This window comes from Aphelocoma coerulescens, chromosome 8 (genome assembly GCF_041296385.1).
Source record: "Aphelocoma coerulescens isolate FSJ_1873_10779 chromosome 8, UR_Acoe_1.0, whole genome shotgun sequence".
Taxonomy (NCBI): domain Eukaryota; kingdom Metazoa; phylum Chordata; class Aves; order Passeriformes; family Corvidae; genus Aphelocoma; species Aphelocoma coerulescens.
Genome location: NC_091022.1, coordinates 14157006 through 14175044, shown reverse-complemented (window position 1 = coordinate 14175044; position 18039 = coordinate 14157006). Strand labels below are relative to the sequence as shown.

At 35.3% G+C, this 18039-nt stretch overlaps 1 protein-coding gene across 4 annotated transcripts in view; it reads left to right on the top strand.

Moving 5' to 3' along the window:
• Nucleotides 1-18039, top strand: part of AGL (amylo-alpha-1, 6-glucosidase, 4-alpha-glucanotransferase) — a 37375-nt gene that overhangs the window by 6444 nt on the left and 12892 nt on the right. For 3 of the 4 annotated variants that reach the window (XM_069022602.1, XM_069022600.1, XM_069022601.1), the window contains exons 6-23: nt 4344-4525; nt 4735-4846; nt 5155-5275; nt 5457-5559; nt 5650-5747; nt 6329-6468; nt 8173-8360; nt 9904-10027; nt 10599-10762; nt 11289-11390; nt 11627-11779; nt 11860-12010; nt 13125-13249; nt 13357-13469; nt 13583-13717; nt 14200-14330; nt 15272-15408; nt 16953-17086. In XM_069022602.1, the coding sequence (XP_068878703.1) occupies nt 4344-4525; nt 4735-4846; nt 5155-5275; nt 5457-5559; nt 5650-5747; nt 6329-6468; nt 8173-8360; nt 9904-10027; nt 10599-10762; nt 11289-11390; nt 11627-11779; nt 11860-12010; nt 13125-13249; nt 13357-13469; nt 13583-13717; nt 14200-14330; nt 15272-15408; nt 16953-17086 (2413 nt within the window). Of the gene's footprint in view, nt 1-4343; nt 4526-4734; nt 4847-5154; nt 5276-5456; nt 5560-5649; nt 5748-6328; nt 6469-8172; nt 8361-9416; nt 9541-9903; nt 10028-10598; nt 10763-11288; nt 11391-11626; nt 11780-11859; nt 12011-13124; nt 13250-13356; nt 13470-13582; nt 13718-14199; nt 14331-15271; nt 15409-16952; nt 17087-18039 lie in introns of all 4 variants that reach the window. The other variant, XM_069022603.1, reaches the window with a different exon arrangement.

Here is an 18039-nt window from a genome sequence, read left to right as displayed (position 1 = left end):
TCTCTCAAATCCAGAACAACTCCTTGCAATTATAACTGATATGCCTCTGTATCAGGTATAAAAGAACTTAGTATTGTTGCTGAAAGAGTGAATAGAGCTCTTCTTAAAAAGAATTAATAAGCTGTGTATCTATATTTATATAATATGCCTGTCTTTGTGATCTGTGGCGTGCAGTTCCCAAATATTTGAACAGAGTCTGTATTATGAATTGTTTGATGAGCACAAACTGTGTACTTTGTTGTTAAACTTTCTTGTTGAGCTTGTAGCTGCTTAAAAGTAACTGCTCTAGTTTGTCTCTAACATGCATAAACAGTTGGGACAAAAAGGTAGGATTAAGTAATGGGGAAATGTTACAGCTCAGTCTGTGGGGAAAGAAAGAAGAGAGAGCTTTGTGCTTGGGGCAGGTTTTTTTTTAAGAGTAGATGTGTTAATACATTGAAGGTGTTACTTGACTGTGTGAGGGACAGTGGGTTTTCTTGTGATCTGATGAAATTTAAATTACAGTACTTAATAATTTGAAATTTTGCTGATTATTTGGATAATGAGTTTTCTTTGATTGTGTTTATAATGCAGTTGTTATTGTATGCTGTAATCCTAAAGATCATAATAATTAGCATTCTCATAGCAGAGACTACAACAACTGGTTATGTTAGGTTGATGTCTTTTGAGGCTCAAAAACCCCTAAACATAGATAATATGTGAATTTCAAGCTTTATTTGCTTTAGTTCTTTGGTGTTGACTGCTGCCAAACATTCCTATCCAATCAGTCTGCAACACAGGGCTTGCCCTATTTGTTTGTTGAAAAGTTACTAATTATAGTTGTTGGCTCTGTGTCTGAGGGAATTAGGATTTTAAACAGCCTCCCAGTTCTGGCTAAAAAATTTCTTCCACTTGTCAACTGGAAGTCCAGTTTCTCTTACAGATGCTTGAGATCCACTCATTTTTTAACAGTATATATTTGCATGCTACTAAGGAGAATGTATTTCGGTGGACAGAAAGACCTAACTATAATAATTACACATTAGAATATATTTGAGAAGGAAAATGTCATGTTATTTGGCTACATTTTTAGAAGGACTTTATCAAGTTACATTCAGAATTAAAGTAATCTTCATTGGGATGGACGACTCAACAGTTGTACTATGGTGAAAGGATGTTCAGAAGTGTCTTCTAAGAGGATAGAAATATTCAGATGATTGTGGTTCTTAGGTCATTAAGCAAGGTATCCTTGATGGCTTTGTTTCCTGCTTTAAGACTTCTAAACTTGAATGTTTCCCCCATCTTTGTTGATTATAATCCAAACTTCTTGGTGTACAACTGTCTCCACACTTTGTTAAATGATAAATTTAGCATTAGCTGAAAGACACGTTGATGTTATATGTCTGTGGAATTTTTCAAGGGGGCCTTTGAAATAAGAAAATATGGGACATTTTGGGGTTCTTTGGATCTTGATTAGATGGAAGGTAACTTTTTTCTTAATTGAGCAGTGATTTCCAGTAGTTAAATGAAGTCATTCCTGCACATTAGGGTGACTTAATTATAAAACACATTTCATTGACTCATCTGAATATAAAAGAGATAAAATGTATAGTCCATTATTTTGAGCAGATTATGGGTAATTGCACATCATTATTCATTCTGTAGGATGTCTGCATTCAAAGCTTGTCTCAGTAAATTTTTTAATGTTAATTCTAGCAGGTCACGACCCCTCAGCTTACAGTGGTTCTGTTGGTAGTTTCTGCTTTCTAGTCAAGACCATTGTATAGAAATGGCATAGCTTCCCCTCTGCTCCTGTGGGAGTCCGGCAGCACCACTCGCAGGATTGGGCGTTAAGCTGAGGTGTTCAGTGTTCACTCTGGAGTGGAGCCCACACTGTGGGCACAGCAGGGAACAGTGGGAATCAGCTCTTGATGTCTCTGTGAGGCTCTAATGAAAGGCAGCATCTATGGCCCAGCTTTAAAAGTGAAGTCATGCGCTGATGTTAAATATCCCTTCACCTTTGGCACCTTCGCTGGAGTATCACGGATAAACTTGCAAACCCTCTCTGGTAAATGGGTATATTCAAATAAGAAATGTGTTGGCTGGTATTTCCTTTTCACCAGGAGACAGAAAAAAGACATTTGGAGTTGTTTTTCTTTTCTGAGCATTCAGTGGCTGTAATAAATCGTATAAAGTAATAAAAATAAAGTGAAATAAATTATGTATTAACTTATCTTTCACAAGAGGCTACTATTGTATCATTGTAGTGTAGCACTTGAGTAAATCTTAATTTCAAGTACTTAGTCATATTAAACACCACCTTCTCCCAGCTTTATAAAGGATCAAAAAAGAAAAGAAATCTTGGGCTGTGAGCATCACTGCTAAATATTAGGCTTGTGTTTAATTTGTGTAAAAATGTTAGTCACTTAAGAAAAAAATTTCAGATTTTTTGAAGAATATAATGAATTTTAGAAAGTTTTCTGTAATTTCTCATCTTGGTATTTCTTTATTCCTGTACTTTATACAATACACATACTCTATACTTACTTTCTCCTTAGCTGTAGCAAATGTAATCACGAGTGATGTTTTGGATAATTTTTCTTCTGCAGAGTTAGATTTCTCTTACAGTGTGAATCACTGGAGCTTACCTTCTGATCAGGAATCAGAAATCCTTCTGTTCTTTACCGAAATTAATGGAAGGCCCATTGACTTCTCTTTTTTTTAATGCTAACCCCTTAGATTTAACTTATGTGTTGTCTTTTTAGAATTAATTGTATTTACTTATGAAAGTCCTTTATAGTAAATTATAGTTCTTGTTAGAAAAATAGAACAAGCTGGTTTTGCTTTTTGGAGAAGAAAGCTTTTTTTCAGAAGTAGTAAAATATAAAGAAGAAAAGAGTAGGAAAGAATAATCTGTTTGGCTGTTTGGCCTAGAACAGCCTTTAACAGCCTAAGCTTAATGTTGCTTTACATAACTTTAAAACATGGTGGGTTTCATTGTAGGTAGTTTTTAAACCATAAGGATTTTAATTTCCACAAATGGTTTGACCTTATAAACATGGAATTTTGCCATGTCTTGACATACAATGTAACATGGTGCTCAGGAGACCTGTTCACACTATAGACTGAGCTAGTAGATTTTTTTTTTTCCCATTTGAGGTTTCTGTTTAAACTTCTTTGAACTAAGCAGTCTTGAGATTTTAAGTGTTATTTGTTCTGCTATAATTCTGGACACGTTAGTGACTCTTCATGTTTCTAATATAATAATTTGTTATATATTTTCCCATGTGGGAAGTACTACTTCTGTTTTTCTCTGCTTTTCTGAAAACCTGGTTTTTGTTCTTAGGCATTCTGTGAGGTTTTCTTTTTATTTTTTGTTTTATAATTTAGTTTTTTGGTTTGAGATATTCATTCAGAAGAATAAATTAGGTTTATTTTCGATTAAGCAGTGTTGCGAATGAGTTGCAAAATTGGAAAGAGATTAACTCTTGGATTTTTCTTTTTAGTCATACTTCCAAAATCAAATTTCTGTACTATGTATGTATTTTCCCATACTGCTGCATGCACGCTGTCTATATTAGAATACTACCCCTGTGTTCTAGTGAAGGCTCCTTGCCTTCTCTGAGTTAATTTTTAATGTTCAGCATTAATGTTCAGGTGCTGGTTGATGCTACAAGGGAAGCTTGGCAAATAGACACCGAGTGCAGTGTTTGGCCTGAATTGGTGTTCCATTTGCATGCACCAGACAGTGCACTCATCTTGCTGTGTAAGACTCAGTGAAATTGCTTCCTACAACTCAGCTTCTTTTTATGTACACAAGTGTCACAGCTACTTCTTTCGTAAATGCCCATTTAACTATATTTTGCATTAATTGTTTTTTGGGCGGTGTGTGCACTCTGTCTCTGGCTGTGTGTGGCATCTGACAGGATGAAGAATATTAAAAAATAAACAACATCTATTATAAAGTTTGGGATGTATGTTTGGCTTGCAACACTCAAAGAATATCAGTATCTTATTTTCAGTATTTGATGTATTTCTGGCAACCAAAATTGGATTTTTTTTTTTAAGTGTTTTAGAATTGGTGGTACTATTGCATATTTTTATGTAACTAACAAAAAGTTTTTCTGCAGTCTCTGCAGCTGTATTTTTGACCAAAAAAAAAGTCAATCAGTAATAACATTTCTGCATAAGATATTATTTTCAATTGACATGGAAAACTTCAGCTGAAATGTGAATGAACTCTGTGTACTATAGTACCTCAGCTTCTTGGTGTTAAGATGTTTACAAAATACAATGAAGGGTTCAACTTATGTACTTACATTTTTGTTTCGTTTTTTTTCTCCCCCATCCCTTTCTTCAATAAGCTACTAACAGTGAATGGCTCAGGATGCATCCAGAATGTGGCTATAACCTTGTAAATTCTCCTCACCTGAAGCCAGCTTGGGTCCTGGATAGAGCTCTGTGGCATTTGACTGGTATGGTGGCTGATGGAAAGTATATTGCCAAAGGGGTCCCACCCTTGATTGAAAATGATCAGCACTTAAATGTAAGTGAATGAGAGCTAAGTATAAGCTAATAAACTTCATAAATAGCTGAATAAACCTTTAATATTTCTAGGGTTGTGGAAATGCACAAAAAATGATGTATACTTTGCAGATACATTTAGTGAAATAAGCCCTTACTCCCCTTTTATTTGCTTTTCTTAATTATATTAATAAACAACCTCAGTAACTAACACATTTTTTCTTTTTACAGTGTTTACGTAAAATAATTTATGAAGATATATATCCAAAAATTAAACTATGGGAATTTTTCCAAGTGGATGTTAACAAAGCTGTGCAGCAATTTAAAACCCTTCTAACTCAAGGTAAAGGAAGGTTATGTTGAAGGTTATGCTGAAACATGTGAATTATGTATTTATAGTTCAAGAGACATAGGTAAACTTGACAGTTAGATGGAAAACAAGATAATGCTGTTTTTTGCTATGTGAGACATCCAGTGTGCTGATTTAAGCATACAAGAATGCTTTGAGGGCTAGGAAGATCTTTAAAGACTCTGTACCTCTTCAATGCCTTCATCCACCCACATCTTGGTTATGCTAGTTAGAAAAGTTGCATGTCTGTTAATTTTAATTCCTGTTTCTACTTTGAGTGCTTGTTTCTATTTTGTTCTCAGGCAAAATGAGCAGTAAATCCGATCCAAATCAACATCTTCAGATACTTCAGGACCCTGATTACAGACGACTTGGCTGTACTGTAGATATGAATGTAGCACTGGCAACGTTCATACCACACAGGTACCGTGTTACTGATTACAAGTTAAAATCTAAGTGAAGCTAAATTTATGAAGCCAAAAAAAGACATTGCTTTCAGACATGAGGAAAAAGTTAAGTTTTGATTCCTTTTAGTAATTTATACTGCATGTTTTTAAAATAATTTGTTCTAATTGTTGTCTGCTTTTAATGTCCTCCTGACAAGCAATGGACCAGCTGCAATAGAAGAATGTTGTAACTGGTTTCGCAAGAGGATTGAGGAGCTAAATGCTGAGCAATACAGACAAACTAGTCACCATCAAGAACAGGTGTTGAAATTACTGTGTTTTAATGCTGAATTGTTTAAAATTCCAAATAAATGCAGGCATTTCAATAATGCATAATTTAATTACTTCTAGGCTGTCAATTGTCTTGTGGGGACTGTGGTTTATGAACGAATCGCTTGTGATGGTCCTAAGCTGGGTCTTATCAGTAGAAAACATCCCTTGGTTACCAGGTATATACATGTTTTCTTGTTTGTTTGGAAACTTAGAACCTATCCAGGGAAAGCAAGTTCAAAGTTAAATAAAAATATATATTTATATGTACAAATATGTTTTCTTTCACATGGACAAATGCCACTTAGTGAATTGACAGGGTTTTTTGTAAGCAACAGAGATAACTATTTCGTAAGCAAATGTGACCAGAAAGCATGAGAGAATACTCAGAGAACATCAAAACCTTACATGGTGCAAATTGCTGTTGTAGGTGGAAGAGGAATGGAACTAGGAAAGTTTATACCTTCCACGTTTTATATACTTGATGCCACTCATACCTAAAGTTCTATGGCTTTAATCTTACATTACCAGCTGACACCAGGATAGTGGCAACATCTGTTCTTGCTCCTTCAAAGCTTCCTTCAAAATAGAAAACTCTCCATCATTTATGCAAGTTGCTCTCTTTTTTGTCTGTATTATGTACAAGCCAGTTCATAGCAGATACTTTAATTTCAAAGAAAATAAATTGCAGCTTAGGTTACCATATGTGTTTGGTGCTTGTCTCTTTGTTTTCTCTTTTAATTGCCTGTCTATTCCATAGGTATTTTACCTATCCATTCAAAGAACTGACTGTGGAGGAAGAAGAAGCTATGATACATCAGCCAGATAAAGCTTGTTATTTCATGGCTCATAATGGCTGGGTTATGGGAGATGATCCTCTTAGAAACTTTGCAGAACCAGGTGTGTAAAAGAAATTTGAATTCTTACAAACCATTTGATATTCTAGCCAAAGCAAAAAGGATTTTACTTAATCTGTCTTTTTTTCAGATGTATTCCTCTGAAGCTGCAGAATAGCAGATACTAAGCTTATAGCACTTTAATTTCCCATTCAGCATACAGATGAACTGTAAGAACTGGAATTTGAGGTACAGTTTTACAAGATTCGAGAGGCAAATTACCAGCTTTCTGCCACTGAAATGGGGACATCCTGCCTCCCCACTTTTGTCATTGTCTTTGTTGCTTACTTTGTACTTTGTTCCAACACCAGTGCTTGTTGGCATTTCCATGAGACAATGACAGTGTGGCAGAAAAACTAATGCAATGAAAAGGTGAATAGTATTTTACTGCATTAGTGAGCAAAAACAGGATCCTTGAAAAGTCCACTGAGTGGCAGTCAGGCAGTCAAGAGATGACCCAGTTAATCCAAATTAAGTATGCAGATTACTTGCAAAGGTAAAATAGGGCATGAAATCACCATGCATTCTAAAATACTACATTCTAACTCCTTTGGGGACAGTATTGATATCTAATAAAAGCAAAAAAGCTTGTGTTCAGAGTAGCCATTCACTTGGTAAACTAAATGAAACAAAGGCCAGTGTAAGTGTAATTAAAAACCATCTAAAAGTTTGAGTCTGCTTTACAAGCTAATCTGATGATACTCCAGAGTGATCTGGAGTTAGCAAGCAAATATTTAATTTCTGCAAAGTAATCTACACCCCTTTCACTAAATTTTATTTACTTTTATTCTCCTTCTCAAGGATTGAGATAATAATGTGTTTCAAGAGTGTTTTTGTTCAGTTGCCTTCAGCTTATTACTCTTTCTTCTAGGCAGACTTTTGTATTTTTTTCTCTCAGTTGTTGGCTTTAGTTAGCATATTTAATTTCCATTACTGAGGTTTCTCTCAGCTACAGGTTTTTGAGTGCTTTGTACTTGTGTTATGCCTTTGTTTTATGCCACACATAATTTCAGCTGAGAACACAGTGTGAAAATGTGGTACACAAAGGCATAATAAAGGAGCTGCAAAAAAATGCAGCCAGTTCTCTAAATGATCCTTTGAAAAAATCATGGTGTACATCCAAAGAAACACCGTTTTTCTGTCCATGTGGCTGTGCTATTAGTGAAGAAAAAGGTTAGCTGTGCTTACGTGAATGTTTTGGGAATTTGTGGTAATTTACAGTTCCTGTTTTTTACTTACTGGCTTTGGAAATCCATCACAGTCTGCTGTTAATAGAAGATAAAATTGTCAATTGTGGCTGTGACAGATTATGATAACACAGTGAGATTCTTCTTTGAATTTGGCCAGTATAAAAAACCAAAGTACTAATTTTTTGTTCACTTGTTTGATTTTTTTTTTTTTTTTGCTTTTTTCTTTTTCTGAAGTATAGTTTTTATACTACTTTGAAGAATTAGAAGGAATTTTATTTCAGTCTGAAAAATTGTTTCAGTATCGCTACAGAAGCTAACTATTCCGTGGAGGAGTGTGAAATTGTACACCAGTGTCATGTATATAGATTTTTGAGTTGATATGGTTATCATTAGAATTTTTACTGTTCATTGCAGTGTTTTTCTGCTCTTCAGCAGTAGAAAATAAAATGTCACCTTTTCATTTTGGTGCACATTCTATACTACATATATACCCTAAAGTGAATTTATTTCCCTTACAGGTTCAAATGTTTACTTGAGAAGAGAGCTCATTTGTTGGGGAGACAGTGTGAAACTGCGTTATGGTAATAAACCTGAAGACTGCCCATACCTCTGGGCACATATGAAAAAATACACTGAAATCACTGCCAGATATTTCCATGGTGTTCGTCTGGACAACTGTCACTCAACACCTATTCATGTAGCTGAGGTACGTAAAATTAAGCATGCTTATTATAAAGCAGCTTCCTGTCTGTGAAATAGATCCTGCAGATTTTACAGCAACAGTGTAGGACTTGTGGCAGAGTTTTGGTGGGAATGAATCTTCCTCAAAGCATAAAAGCAAGGTTTCTTGTCTGGTGATGTTTAGATCTGGTTTCAGCTTCATCAGACAGTAGGGGGGTGTAGCTATTGTATCTTTTAATTCTCTACTTTAGCTGAAATAATGTGGATGTGATTGGGCCTGGCTAACTTTTCCCTCCCTTAGCTGTGGACTTGGTGCAATGGCTGCCAGTATCCAGTGTGTCAGTTTGAGCTGGAGTCATTGCCAAGACTGGATTGAAAGTCTGACTGGTTTATTTTTTTGCCATATATATTTTGCATTGCTAAATTAAACAGGAAGTGGTTCATTTCACAGAGTTTAAAAGCTGGTAAAGAACTCCTGCAAAAAGTTTAGTCTGGCTAGTGCTTCTGTTTCCCAGGGAGCCGCCTACCTACAGAAGCTGTACTTGCCTAGTAAATTAGCTTTAAATAGGTTTGGAGTAGAGAAGCTTGTTAGCGCTTAGTCTTAACTAAGACCTGACCTAAATCTATGAAGAGCTCTCTAAAACAAGTTGATTTGCCTGCACAAGTTGTAAGTGGCTCCTAAAGGTAGCCACTTCAAAACTTCTGCCATTCTTTTGTTTAATGTTACTATTTTTGGAATGGTAACTGCAAAGGCTTAGACTGAAGTCTTGCTCAGATTTCCTAGTTCAATTGGTATCTCTTTTATCCAGCCTTTGCTCTTGTATTTTGAGCAAAGATTTTGTTTTAAAAATGAAGTTGTAATTAGCTTAAAGTCTACAGAAAATTCCCTGGAATTCAATCCATAAATAATATCTGTAAAATATAACCATGCTTTTATGAAACTTATATGTTACCAGTATTTTTTAATGTGCTGCATATATGAATTATGACTCATTTATGTTTGGTTAACATTCATGTTAATGTTTGTATATACATAGCTGAAAATGGATGTCTTACATTAAAAATGTATTATGATCTATAGGAGATGCTAGCAACAGCCAGATCAGTCAGACCTAATCTTTATGTGATAGCTGAACTCTTCACGGGCAGTGAGTACATTGACAATGTTTTTGTCAACCGCCTGGGAATTACCAGCCTGATTAGAGGTACAATAAGCAGTTGAAAATTATGTAGGATTGTCGTGTATGGTTTGGATTTTTAAATGTGAAACTAACATTGGTATGCTTTTTTATTTTTCTTACCTATTCATGTTCTTTGCTTATGCAATTACCTTTTCTTCTTCATGTTCTATATAACTTCTCCTGTGTTGTATGCTAATTCTTGGTTTTGCTTATGTTTGTGTGTCCTCTTCTGTGTAACAACTTGTTTTGTTCCTTAATTTTGGCTTTCTGTTTATCTTTGCTGCATGGCATTTTCCTGTTGTCCAATCCCTGCCTAGCTTTGAAACTTGTCCTTTTTTGTATCTACCTTTCCCCTTTCTGTGGCTTTTTTGGCTGTGCTTTTTGCAGTACATGCTGGACACAGCTAGAAAATTGCGAGCCGATTTGTATGTAGTGGCTGAACTGTTCACAGGAAATGAGGAGCTGGACAATATCTTTGTGAATAGGCTGGGCATTACCTCCTTAATAAGAGGTAGGCTTGCTGCGTGTGTGGTCTCTTTCCAACGAGAGATTATAGATTATGTGCTTTTTCCAAGAAAAAGTTTTCTACCAGATTATGGACTTTTAATTTCATACTCTATATAATCAGAAGTACAGGTTCTGTATTGTGACTTTTTTGATAGTTAGCAAAATATACAATACTAGCCATAAAATAAGAGAAGACCTCCTTTGTTAGTTTACAGAAGGTTAAATATTTCACTCAGTCTAGTGAAGCAAAAAGGAGTTGTAGCACAGTTCTGCTATGTAAGTCCTGCATCATGTCTGATTTTTGTTGCATGAGTTTTTTAAAGCCTTTGAGAAATAGTGTGATCTCTGCTTTTTTGTCTGTTTTTTCCCTTAGCTTTTTCTTCCTTAACACATTATAGCAAATGGAGTATTCCAAGGCTGTGTTTCCACACTGGAGAATATATATACGTGTGTTTGATTATGTTTGATTGAACACACCAAAATAACAACTTCTAAATGCCATATTAACATCTTTGTGTGTGCTGTCCTCTGTGGTAGTTATTGTTATGCAAACACTTAGGTATTTTGTTCTTTAGAGGCCATGACTGCTTACAACAGCCACGAAGAGGGGAGGTTGGTTTATCGGTTTGGAGGTGAGCCTGTCGGATCTTTTGTTCAGCCGCGTTTGAGGCCTTTGATGCCGGCTATTGCTCATGCACTGTTCATGGATATTACACATGATAATGAATGTCCCATTCAGGTGAGCACCTAAACAAAAAAAAAATTTAATGTTTTCTGAAGTGATACTTCTGGATTGTGGAGGGGTTTGATGCAATCTGGATATCTTGAACAATATTTAGAAAAAATACGTTTCAGTTGAAGTTGTTATGCAGAGAAAAAAATTTTATAACAATACCCTCTAACATTCAAGATTTAATCTTTCAAGGGGAAAGGTATATAAAGTTACTAAATAAGATATTTGAGTCTTTCATCCAGCTTCTGTAAGTGGTTCTGTTTCTGCTTGTTGACCTGTTTTCCTGAGCTTGTTTACAGGCAAGAATGAGAGAGAGTGGTGGGCAGGGAGTGCTTATTTTGATGATTTTTCTGAAGTTGCTTTTCTTTGTTCATTTGTAGAAATTTTCTCCAATAATTGTATTGTAATTGAGGAAATTATGATCATGGGATTACCATTTCCTCTGTTAAGTTGAAATATCTTCTGTATGCTGAATTGGGAGGATTGAACTATCTTTGTTTCACTATTTATTACCTGTATATTTTTAATGCAGCACCGATCTGCATATGATGCTCTTCCTAGTGCAATGATTGTTTCCATGGCATGTTGTGCTACAGGAAGTACCAAAGGCTATGATGAACTAGTACCACACCAGGTATGTGTCTACAGTTCAACTCCTAAGTTACCTTTAAAAATACCTTTTATTCTCGTCCTAGAACATGTACTTTGATGTTGTTTATTTGAAATTCTAAGCTGTTCACTCTCTGGCGTTACTTCAGATTTTCCAGCTTCATATGCAATTTGAATTTATTACATAGTTCAGACCTCAAGGTGTGCTAGTTTTTATTTCCCAGAGTAGTTCATATTTGCTTAAATTTGGTTTTTTTACAGATCTCTGTAGTATCTGAAGAGAGGTTTTATGCAAAATGGAATCCAGCAGCACATCTGACTTCTGGTGAAGTTAATTTCCAAACAGGAATTCTAGCAGGAAGGCTGGCCATAAACAGGCTGCATCAGGAGCTGGGGGCTAAAGGCTTTAATCAGGCAAGTAGTGAGGGTAACACTGTGGTTTCTTCATATGTATGCTCTGAGAGAGCCCGGTTGCAATGTTGTGTCTTTTCTAGGTGTATGTAGATCAAGTTGATGAAGATATAGTTGCAGTGACAAGACACTGCCCTAACACACACCAGTCTGTTGTGGCTGTGTGTCGAACTGCCTTCAGGGATCCTAAAACTTGTTTCTACAGTAAAGAAGTTCCTGAAATGTGTATCCCAGGTAAACAGTTTTCTTTCCAAGAGCTGTTGTCATGTACAAAAAATTCAGGTTATTCATGCTTTTTAACTTCAAGCACATGCACGTGAAATCCATATGAGAATTTTCAGTATGTAACACTCCTTTTATATGTATTGACATGTATGTCCCAAAAGTGGTTAAAGAAAATAACAGACTTGCGGTGCTTAGGGTTTTCAGAAACATTCATATTGAGTATGTTCCTGCTGCAAGCCTCCCCTTGAGAGTGTGGGGGGTTTTTATGGTCTTTGTGAACTAGTAATATTTAACAGTGAGCTATTTAATTGTACAGTGTTGGGGGAATTAGTATTTATTCTGTTATACTGAGGAAAAAGGCTAAAATTTTATCCTATTTGTTGATACCATTATTATTCAGCTTTCAAACATATGTAGCTATTTTGTAGCTTGAAAATATATCTTAATAAGAACTCTGTATTCAATAAGTTAATGTAAAGATAATATGTATGCAGTACATACATAATATTAATTAATTATGCAGAGTATTTACTATGCTCTAAAGTGGCAAAGTATAATGACTGCTATACATTACCTGGATGTGTTTCTGAAGAGAAGCTTTCCAGACTGGCTTTTTAAGTATACTTAGTTCTTTGAGTGTATGTGTGTGCCTGTTTTAAGATATGTACAAGACTTGTATACCTTATTGTCTGTAAATTACTTAAAGGATAGAAAAAATTAGAACTTGTATGTTAATAATAAATTGTTTGAAGATAAACCATCTGTTTAGCTGCAGTTTGGAAAGCAATATAGCACCATCTCCTAAAAGATAACAGGAAAACTAAGAAAGCTGATGACCAGTAAAAGACTGGTTGTAATTCTCTCATTGTCTGATTTTATGGTTAATTTATTATAAAATAACAAAAATTGCTATTTTAAATACAATACAGCGTATGAGTGTGTAATTAATATTTATAGGATCTTTAAGTACTTTCCCGTATTTTTTGTTCTTTTGCTGTGCAACAGAGACTTGTATCTTGAATATTCAGGTTTTTCATTTAAGCTTTTGCTTCATAATTTCAAAAGAATCACTTTTTAAATTTCAAATATCTTAAGAGCTGCAACATGATTTAACTTTTTTTAGGAAAAATAGACGAAGTAGTACTTGAGGCTAGGACTATTGAGAGAAGTGCTAGTCCTTACAAAAAAGATCTACATTTTATAAATGGATTGCCTAATTTCACAATGGAACTCAGAGAGCATATCCAGGTAATTAGCTTCCTTCACCCATATTCTGGTGTAATGTTTCTTGTGATATTTTATATTAGAAAAAAAAGACAGTGAATTTCAGTTGCAAATCTCTTTTCTTTTCTAAGATAAAAGACAGTAAAATCATAAAGCAAGCTGGAACTGCCATAAAAGGGCCAAATGAATTTGTTCAAGAAATAGAATTTGAAAGATTGACACCAGGAAGTGTAATAGTATTCAGGTATGTTATTGTAATTGCCAAATGGCTGTGTGAGTTACAGAAGAGTGATAGGGGACTGGAGAATAGTTCTTCCAAGTGCTGTATTTCTACAAGATACGCATGCATATTTACAGAGTGAGCCTGGACCCAAAGGCACAAGAGGCTGTGGGTATACTCCGCAATCATTTGATCCAGTTCAGCTCTCATTTTAAATCTGGAAGTCTTCCTGATGATCAGTCAGCACCGATATTAAAAACACCATTTTCTTCGTGAGTATTCTTTAAGTTTCTGACATAGAACCGAGAGCTACAAGGAGAGCAAAGAATACAATGTAAACCTAGTGAGGGATTGTTGGGTTTTGGTGGTGATGGGTTTGAATTGTCATAGTGCAGTGAAGACTCTCAGAGATCTTATATGTATAATAATCAGTGGGGTTAATACTGAAAAACTTTGCAGTTTGTGTAATTGCTGCCTAAAGTAGGCTTTCTAACATGGACTGCTTCTCAGTGTTGGGGTGTGATTGTTTGGGTTTTGTACTTAATACTGTGTTTTGAAATAAACACTGAGAACATCTTGGAACATCTGAAAAATCAGGCTCTTAATTTCCAAGATAAGTATTAAGAGAGTTGTATCTATTTTACTATTTTAATGTAAGTGTGAAATTAAAATCATTTGTGAAATCCTTTCCCTGTTTCCCTACTGGTGTTATTTTGGGTTTTATTCTTTTTTTTTTTCTCCACTGTTTTTTCAGTATTGCATCTAAACTAACTTTGGCTGACCTAAATCAAGTGCTATATAGATGTGAGGCAGAAGAACAAGAGGATGGTGGAGGCTGTTACAATATACCAAACTGGTCACCCCTAAAGTATGCAGGCCTCCAAGGTAATAAATAGTTCCAGCATTTTTTTTTCTGTCAAGTAAAAAAAATAATTGAGAGCTGCTCAATCCAGATCACATAATAATGCTGTTGTATTGCTGCTGCCATTGTTTGGTAAAAAAGGTAGTTATTTTCTGCTTGACCATGCTGCTGATCGGTGTTCTCAGGAAATCTCATACGAGAACAAACCCCCTCTGTCTCAGTGCTCTGAAACTTAATACTGCATCCCAGTATGTGTTTTAACACCAGTGCCTTGACTTTTAAAGTAAAAAGAAAGCAAATACACCTCCAGTGAAAAGTTGCATGAATCTAACCTGAGGCATTGCTAGATTACTGAGGAGTGTCTGTCGTTTATCAAATGTACAAATTCCATCAGGCTAATTATTTGCAATGGTTTTCATAAGTTGCTAGGATTTATGCTGAGGAAACTAGCATTGAGTGTTGCTCTTGTGTCGTTTTTCGCTGTTCTCGGTATGAGTCCAGTTTCAGGATAAGTGGCCTAAATGGCTATATTTAATTATATAAATCAGCTTCTGCTGCTTTGTTTGCAAGGGTGGCATGACCCCACTGGTCGCTTGACCATCCAGGGTGATTGGCAGAATGCTGGAACACCCATTCAGAATATTTTTTCCAGTGTACCATAACAAGACTGTGCATAACACATTTTCACATGTGAGATAAGCCTTGACTTACGAAAACCTAAAACTGTTTCTCAGCTAGCTTGTCTGAGAAAGAAAAACTTCACAGGATGCTGCAGCTGCTGGAAAATTCCTCTGCTCCTAGCTTTTTAGTATCCACAGTTGAGTTGTAGCCTAACTTGTTATGCAGACTGAGAGAAGTAATCCAGTTAAAGCATCTGTTGCTATGTACCTTTTCTTGCTGAATTGTTGTTGCTGTTTGTGATAATGATGTGTCTTTTAATACAGAGTTGGGTTTGTATCTTCAGGGTTAATGTCAGTGATGGCAGACATTAGACCAAAAAATGATTTGGGTCATCCATTTTGTGACAATTTAAGATCTGGAGACTGGATGATTGATTATGTCAGTAATCGTCTAATTTCTCGTGCAGGAGCCTGTGCAGAGGTGAGTAAAAATACTTACTTGGTAACTTTGGGGTTTTAAATTACTAGTTTGTTTAGTTTTCAATTTCTGGTGTATTTTTAAATTCAAACTGTCTTTAACATATTTCTTGTCTAGGAAATTTCTTCTAGTAGATTAAACCATTAATATGTTTTTCTTCCCTCAATCCTGTTTAAGAATAGACTGCAAAAGGGAAGTGAAAAATAGATAGGGCATGAAGGTGTTGTTAGCTCTTGCATGAGTGCTTGCAGGGGTCCCTCCCTGTTTTATTTTTCCTCAAATAAAAAATGAAATTACTGATATTTTTTTCCCTAAGTTTTGGGTGGTTTTTTGGGGTTTTTTTTGTAAGAAAGTACCTTCAAGAGTACCTAAATAATACTAAGGCATACATGAGTATGATACAATTATAGTCAGCCAAGCACTGGGAAGATGGGAATTACTGAGATACAGGGTGCCTTTATAGCTGCATTGCAATGCAGTCCTTTTGTTTGTCATAGTCTATTTTCCTACATGGAAATGGCTTTATTTATTTCACAAGATGCAGACCTGATTTTTGTAACTTACCTAACAAATTCAATATTAAAAGCTTTAGCATTCTTATTTCATTTTATTCCTGAAGTCAGGTCTAGTAATACAAAGCAGAAGAATGGATGAAACAGTCTAATGTTCTACTGAAGCAAATGCTAAATTTGATCTGAGAAACAGAGCTTTTCTGGAAAACAAGTTAGTCTGATACTTGCCACCTTTACTGCTCTTGAAAGACTCTTGCTTTTTTTCTGTGTATTTTTGAGTTCTTCTTTTGTCATGTTTCATTCTGTTTAGAAGACTTAAGTCATGTGAAAATAAACTTTACAATTCTGCTGTTTGCATAAGTAACTTTCTCTTCATCATACCTGGGTTAAAAGTATAGTCTCATCATGTAGTATTTTGACAGGTACATTCTTTATCTGCAAGGCTTAAATCTTTAGTGACCTTCTAGTAAGTTTCCATAATGTTATTTAGCAGGACTAGAAGGAAAGAGAAATACTTTCTAGATGTCAAATGTTTTGCAATGATACAAGGATATGAAGCTTTCAGAATCCTGAGTTCAAGACACAGACCTGCAGGCATATTCACTAGTGGCTCTACATAATTTAGCTCTGATAACTTTTTATTCCTGGTCTTAAGCTTTACCTCTTCAGTCCTGTCTTTTTAGCAATGCAAAACTTCCTTCCCATGCTTGGATTATAGTGATGCCTTTTGAGTTGTGACTTCTCTTTGCTACTCAATTTTACTAAACTTCATGATAGTTCATTTTTTTTCTCTTTCTATACTTCACATTTTGGCCTATTTACTTTTGATAGAACAGATGTAATACATGTTTTTCACTACTACTCTTCTTAGAGTTCCTGTCTTTTAGCTGCAATTTTGGAGCGGAAGGGTACAGCATAACTGGGGTGTACTACATGTACAAAAACTGTGACAGATACTGTTACAGTATGGATCCTGAAAGCACTGGCTTTTGAACTCTGATGTTACGAAGTTGTAATTATATTGTATTTTAATAGGTTGGTAAATGGTTGAAGGCCATGTTTGTCTACCTGAAGAGAATTCCACGTTACCTCATCCCATGTTACTTTGATGCCATATTAGTGGGTGCATACACAACGCTTCTGGATCTGGGATGGCATCAGATGTCTAGGTATGCTTGGTATATCAGAGCAATAAAGGCATCTGTATATATTGGAACCTTTTAAGTTTTATCTGCTGGAGAATGTCATTCAAATGTTTTCATACTCCTCTAATGTAAAATGGTAAAATTGGAAGAGAATTATCAAATCCATCTTCTAACAGTGGTAGTTTGGAAGACTGAGAGTTCAGACACCTATCCAGGGTTTCAATTTATAACTACTGTTGGCATTGTGCAGTAGGAGGAGGAAACCCTAAGCCAGCATATTTTTTGCCAGGCTTTGGAAGCGTTTTTTTTTTTTTTTTTGGCTATAAATTTAGGACCAATTCAATGCTTCCTTAAAGTTCAGATAAGTAAGAACATACTAGATTGTATTTGATGCTGATGCTTTGTTCAACACTTCTCCATTATTACTCCCCATTATCTGAGCACTCTGCTTATTTTTTAAATAACTGTTTAATCTTCAGTGTCTGCTTCTTTGTTTATTGCAAAGGGAAGGGAAATTGATTTAAAGGAGGCTTTATTTTAGCTATGAATGTGCTGAACAAGTTGATATTGTTTTGTAAAAACAGGGACGTTAAAATGGGAATAGAATTTGGTATGGCTGTGAAATCATGGAACATAATATATTTAATGAAAGAATGCTTGGAGATCAACTAGTCAGGAATGCAGATTGCATTTTTTCAAGCAATGCGTTAGCAGATTTTTTGATTTGCAGGGTTTGTGTACATATATGTAAAAATATGATTTTTTGAAATACTGACTAGATTTGACAAACTTCTTCATAGCAAAATATTTTTTATTGTATTTTTGAAGTCTTAGGTCTGTATATAAGCATTAACTAAACCAAAACAACTTTTTAAACTGTTTTCTAGAAGTACTTGTCATAAACACTCCCATTGGCATTAATCAATTGAGATTTTACTCTTAACATTGGGCACCCATTTTAGGAAAACGAGTCATTT